Raw genomic sequence first — 6000 nt, forward strand, 5'->3', positions numbered from 1 at the left:
TCAGGCGTCAAAGTCCTCCTAAAATAGCCTGGATCGTCACTTGGTGAATTGCAAAGTTTGAAACTCTTGTATTCAACTTCTTGCTTCTTCTTGTATTCAACTCCTGCTCCCCACAACCGGAAAGCCCCTGAACTTACAAAACCTAAACATCCAGGTTCGGGGTCTTTGACTCATCAGAGAAGAATGCGGCTGAAGAGTTATCTATTAATCCAAAACGCCTCAGCTGGGAAGATATTTCACCAAGAACTTTTCACATTGAAAGGGAGGGGGGCAGGGAACCGAAGGTGTCTTTTAACGAGGAACTTTACCCGATTTTCTTCCTTAAGCCACACAAACACACCCCACAACTTCCAGCCCCAGACGCAGAGCTAAATGCTGACCCTCCCGGTCCCAATCATCTGAGGTCACCCAGGAGTCAGCTCTCGATTCCGCTTTTAAAATCCGGGGCAAACAAAGCTGAGCATTATACTTACAAAGGTCTCAGCAAAGTCCTCAAAGTTACGCAATTTTAGGCACGCTGACGCTCGTGGACCCACAAAAACACACTCTCCGATGATACAGCCTCCCGGGGCCACAGTCTGGGGCGGCGTCTCGGGGCCAGGACGATTCACAAACCCTCGACCGCGGCGCTCCCTCCCCGGCGCAGCCCGGCGCCCCGGGACCCGCGCCCCGCCGGCCGGCCGCCCGCTCGCCCGCACTTTGCAGAAAGCCCGCGGCCACCGTCCCAGGTCCTACCCGCCACCACACCGAGCCACTCCGTACCTCTTCCTCCTGAAGGTTGGCCTCGTTCGGGGTGTTCTCCTTCTCGGCTTTGCTGCCGTTGTTCATCTTCCCGGTCCTCCCTCGCCGGGCAGGGCTGGGGCGCGGGGCTGGGCGAGGGCGCGCTCGCCCACTTTTCCCTTCCCCGGGCGCCTCGGGCTGCGGGGGCTGGAGCCGGGGCAGCGGCGGCTCGGCTCGGGCTCGGGCTCCCGCGGCGCGGCGAGACAGCGGCGGCGGGCGACTCAGGAAGTGCGAGGGAGAGACGGGGCAGGGCGAGGCGCCGGCGGACCGAGAAGGGGACGGAGACAATCGGGACCCGAGAGGGAGACCTGGAGAGGGCGGGCGGGCGCGAGAGAAGGAAGGAAGAAAGGATGGGGCGAGGACGCGCGTCCCAGGAGTGAGCCCAGAGAGTTGGGGCTGTGGCCGAGTAGGGGCCGGGGGCGGCCGCTGCCCGAGCGTAGCAGCTGCTGGAGGGAGGGGACGAGGGGTACCCGGAGAGGAGCAGGAGGAGGAGGACGTGCGGGGCAGCGGGGCGCGGCTGGGACCCGGAGAGCCGCTGTGTGCGCGCTCCTGGCTGGCTCTGGGAAGTACGGGCTCTAAGCAGCTCCCCTTCTCTCGCCTGCCTCCCTCTCTCCCTCCCCTCTCTCCTCCCTCCCCTCCTCCTCCTCTCTCCGCCCTCCCTGGACGTGGGCTGCCGGCTGGAGCCGGGAGGAACGGGACGCGGGACGGCAAGACCCCGCGGGAGGAGGGGCTGCGCCGAGGGCGGCTGCCCCGCGGCCGGATGGCGCGCGCCGGGGAGGGGCGGCGGGGCGGCGGCGGAAGCGGCGGACCCCAGCCCCCGACGCCGCGGTAGGTCGGAGGGCGAGGGCCGAGGAGGGGGGAGGGAAGAAGGGCAGGTCCTACCGCTTGCACGGTCCCTGGGGGTCGCCGGGCGTTTTGCGCAGCTTGGAGAGGGGCTTCGGGCAGTCAGGCCCTGCCCGCGCGAGGACCGGGAAGTGTGATGTGCTACTTTTGTTTGCTTGCTCTTCACGAGGGATTCGCACCCCAATCCCTACCCCTCCTTTTCAGTACCGGCTTAGACCTATTTCTTCCCTTCCTAGTCGGCAGCTTGAAATGACAGGACGCGAGAACTCGAGTAACATCCGGGGGCAGCCCGCTCCGGGCCGGCGTTTTCAGAGCGCAGCTTCAAACCCACCTCCGACGCCGGGTCCTCGGAAACCTCTGCAGCGTCTCCGCACCCGCCGCCCCTGTTCAGACTCCTCTACAGCCCTTTTCAGACTGTCCTGGAATTATTTGTTTACCTGGCTGCTTCTCTTACTCTTTTGGGAGATCCTTTTTGGAAGACGAGACCGGGCCCTGTTTATCTTTTGAATCCCATGGCTATTTGAATACGCTCTCTGGTATACAGTAGGCGCTCAATAAATATTTGTTGGCTGAGGGAATATTTCTCACTGCCAGGCGAACTGGAGGCCAAGACAGATGATATTCAGAGGGTCAAAGCCGCTGAAAGAAGGGAGAGTCGGCGTTCTGGGACGTCAGCGCACTATGCTTGTTTACGCACCAACCTCGGAAGGAAGAACTGCCTGTTTCTGTTTCCCCCTCTGTGAAATGGGAGTAGTTCTATTTATCTACCAGGAGTTTGCTATTAGAGGAAATTATAGGTTGATAGATAAAACTATAGCACCTGGCACCCATTGGGCCCAGTTAAATCTACCATACCTGGGAGCTGACATGATTAATTTCCACTTTCCCTGTGCCATTGAGAACTTTAAGCTTTCAAACTTAGTGACTGCTACAAACACATAATTTAAAACTCCAAACATCGGTAGATTTCTCCCTCACTTCTCACTCCCAGGAATTCTCTCTCACATCACGCTGTTCCCTTCCAGCACGATGACAATCACAACTTCCAATTATTATTTGCTTGCTTCACTGTTTGTCTCCGCCCCCAACCCCCCGCCCTCCTCCCCCACTAGACATTCTTTACCCCGGACTGGTTTAAGTGCTCCTGGGAATGGGATGGGGGTGGCGGCGGAGTTGAAGATAAGGCTTCTGCTTTTAGGGAATTGAAAGAGGTGCTGTGGAGACAAGATACCCCAAACAACTCCGCAGCAACGTCACCGCCGATCCTGGTTCAGATGGTAGAAAGCACAGAAAATATTTGCTTTAAGAGCATTTTGAAGAGGAAAAAAAAACAGTACTGATACTTGGATTTACATATTGGATTTTTCTGGTGTTGGGGGGAGTCTGGAGATTTTGATAAAGAGATTATATTGCTGTCATGTTGTCATTTCTCTCTACAGGGAAAAAAAAAAAATGTCCCCCGGATGAAAATAAACCAAGAGTCTATTGAAATTGCAACTGAAGTTCAGAAGGGGCAAGGGTACAGTTATTATTCCTTCAGTTATATAAGGAACCACGAGGGGGCAATGTCTTTCTGAGCAACGGCCGAGTGGTGGTCTTGGGCCCCTGTGCTGACCAATAATGCCGGCACTATGCCCTCCTTGGCCTTTCTTGCCTGTTCCTGAATACACTCCACAGAAAGGCATTGTCTTCATGGAGCCTGGCAGAGGACCAAGAAAAATGACAATTGACCTAGTCCTTGATAGTCCCCGTCAGACTCCACTTACGAGTAGGTGGATGTTGGGTGGTTCTAGTGTGCTTGGAGAACCTCCCCTACCCCCATCCAAGGAAATGTGGCTTAATCTCAAGCAGAGAACCTGATTCCTTTGTCTTGAAGCCAAGTTTGCACCTTGTCCATTGTTAAAAGTCAAAACCCTCTGGAATAAAAAATGAGAATAAGTTCCATGAGAGGACCCTTGTCTGGCTTGTTTATTCTTGTGTTCACAACATTGAGACAGTGCCTAACACAGAGTAGGCACTCAATAATTATTTTTGAATGAATGAACACATTCTCATCAGGTATTGATTCTAGGGCTTGAATGATATGAACAGATCCTTCCAAGACCTTGCAGAAGGGACTGAATTAGCCGAGGCGTCTCGGCATGGAGAGCACCACAAAGGCACTAGGCAGATTCATGGAAGTGGTCTTCAGTCATTATTTTGCTGCGGGAGACCCTAGATAGAGAACTTGTGCAGAATGGGACAACTGATGAGATTTCAAAAACTAAAAAATAAAATCACACCACTCAGCACAGGGGCCCAAGACCACCACTCAGCCAGTCAACTGACAGACACATCAGGCAATTTACAATAAAGCAGGGAAATCTATAACATATAGTCAATGGTGAGTGTGAAATTCAGCATATGTTCAGAAAACACCCTGGGGATGGGGTAACATACCAGGAAAAGAGGGACTCCTATTTTGCCCTTTCTATGAAGAATGGTTTAGACTTATTTGGAAGAACAATCGAGTTAAGTTGCCAGCAAAACTCAATGAAAATCTGTAAATAGACTGGGTATTTATACAACTTTGTGAGTGAGGCAAAAGAGTTGGGGGAGGGGATGTACATTCATTCAGGATATAAATGATCTTTATGACCTGTTTACTACTTAAAAAAAAGAAAGTTTCAACATGAGATCTCCTCAGTAGCAATAGTTTCTAGACATACTAAGACAACAAAGGGATTTTATACCCTAGAAAAACAGGGCTAATGACCAAGAAACACCTGCTTTTCGCCCTGCCCACCACTTTACTTCATTGCTTCTGGCCTGGAAGGTTACTTGTTAGATTGATAGGGACCTGTAGTTTTCATTCCTCATCTCTGTTTCTCCAGCAGTGTTCATTTTGAAGTTTGCTTTAAGAAATCCAAACCTATAATTATGTCTTAAATGTTCGTCTCTGGGAATTGCAGGCGTTAAAGGTCTATTTTGAGGCAATTTGCATGGCATGGGCTTTGTAACTCTGTTAGTACCATGGCAGAAAGCTGCAGTATCTAGCACATGTGTTGTGATTTTCTGTTAACTCTTCTACAACCTCTGCTGGACCAAAAATGTTTTTGAAGCCAGAGGCTGTGTTTGACTAGTTTTTGTCATTCTTAACACATCTCTCTCCCTCACCCCTGCCCCCACCCACCTCCAGGCGATCACCACCTTCCCCTGATTTTATCTATTAATTTTCAATTGTGGCTAAACACACACACAACATTGTATTTGCCGTCTTAACCACTTTAAAGTGTATGGTTTAGTGGTGTGAAGTATATTCACGTTGTTGTGCAACATCCTGATTTTTACCTCCTAAAATAGTTCTGAGATTCAATCACTTCCCTCCAACATTTATGGGAGCCCACGTAGCCACGTGGAGAGGCCCACTGGAAGAGAATTAGGCCCCCAGCTTACAGCTGAGCTCTCAGCAGACAGCTGCGACCAATTGCCAGCCTTGTGAGTGAGTTATCTTGGAAGTGGATACTCCAGCCCTAGTTGATCTGCCCCAGCTGACACCACATGGAAGAGACATGAGCTGTCTTCACTGAGTCGCCCAAATTGCAAAATTGTCAGCAAAAAAAGTGAATGCTTTTGTTTTAAAACACTAAGGGTGTTTTTTTTGGAGTATAATTGCTTTACAATGTTGTGTTAGTTTCTGCTGTACAATGAACTGAATCAACGATATGTATACCTATATCCCCTCCCTCTTGGACCTTCCTCCCACCCCCCACATCCCACCCATCTAGGTAGTCACAGAGCACTGAGCTGAGCTTCCTGTGCTTTATAGCATGTTCCCACTAGCTATCTATTTTAGACATGGTAGTGTATATACATCAGTCCTAATCTCCCAATTCTTCCTCCCTCCATCCCCACCCTGTGTCCACATGTCCATTCTCTATGTCTATGTCTCTATGTCTATTCCTGCCCTGCAAATAGGTTCATTTTTCTAGATTCTACATATATGCATTAATATGTGATATTTAAAACACTAAGTTTTAGGGTGGTTTGTTATACAGCAGTAGATAAACTGAAACATAATTCGCATACCTAGAAATGGGATCCTGCCATCACAAAAACACAAAACATGTGGCAGTGGCTTTGGGATCAGGTGGAAGATGGAAGCTGGAAGAACTTTGAGGAGTCTGCTAGTGAAGAGCATTGGGGTTTTCTGTCTTTCTTTCTTCCTTCCTTTCTTTCTTTTTCTCTCTCTCTCTCTCTCTCTTTCTCTCTTTCCTTCTTTCCTTCTTTCTTTTCTTTCTTTTTTTTCTTCTTTCCTGCACTGACCAGGGATCGAACCCATGCCCCCTGCAGTGGAAGCACAAAGTCTTAACCACTGGACTGCCGGGGAGGTCCTGA

General features: G+C 50.6%; 1 protein-coding gene and 1 long non-coding RNA gene across 4 annotated transcripts in view; one reads left to right on the forward strand and one right to left on the reverse strand.

Moving 5' to 3' along the window:
* RBPMS (RNA binding protein, mRNA processing factor) overlaps positions 1–1800 on the reverse strand; it is a 188936-nt gene extending 187136 nt beyond the window's left edge. The window contains exons 1-2 of one of the 3 annotated variants that reach the window (XM_082375075.1): positions 1663–1800; positions 763–1088 (exon numbers count right to left, since the gene is read on the reverse strand). In XM_082375075.1, coding sequence (XP_082231201.1) covers positions 763–828 — 66 coding nt within the window. In that variant the 5' untranslated portion in view covers positions 829–1088; positions 1663–1800. Of the gene's footprint in view, positions 1–762; positions 1406–1662 lie in introns of those variants that run through there. The other 2 variants (XM_082375076.1, XM_082375074.1) reach the window with 2 other exon arrangements.
* LOC309619667 lies at positions 1470–3572 on the forward strand. Its single transcript, XR_014239126.1, has 2 exons — positions 1470–1608; positions 1860–3572. It is a non-coding gene; the product is annotated as an uncharacterized lncRNA (long non-coding RNA).
* Positions 3573–6000: the final 2428 nt, after the last annotated feature.

This window comes from Balaenoptera borealis, assembly GCF_965194805.1.
Source record: "Balaenoptera borealis genome assembly, chromosome: 21".
In the NCBI taxonomy this organism is placed as follows: domain Eukaryota; kingdom Metazoa; phylum Chordata; class Mammalia; order Artiodactyla; family Balaenopteridae; genus Balaenoptera; species Balaenoptera borealis.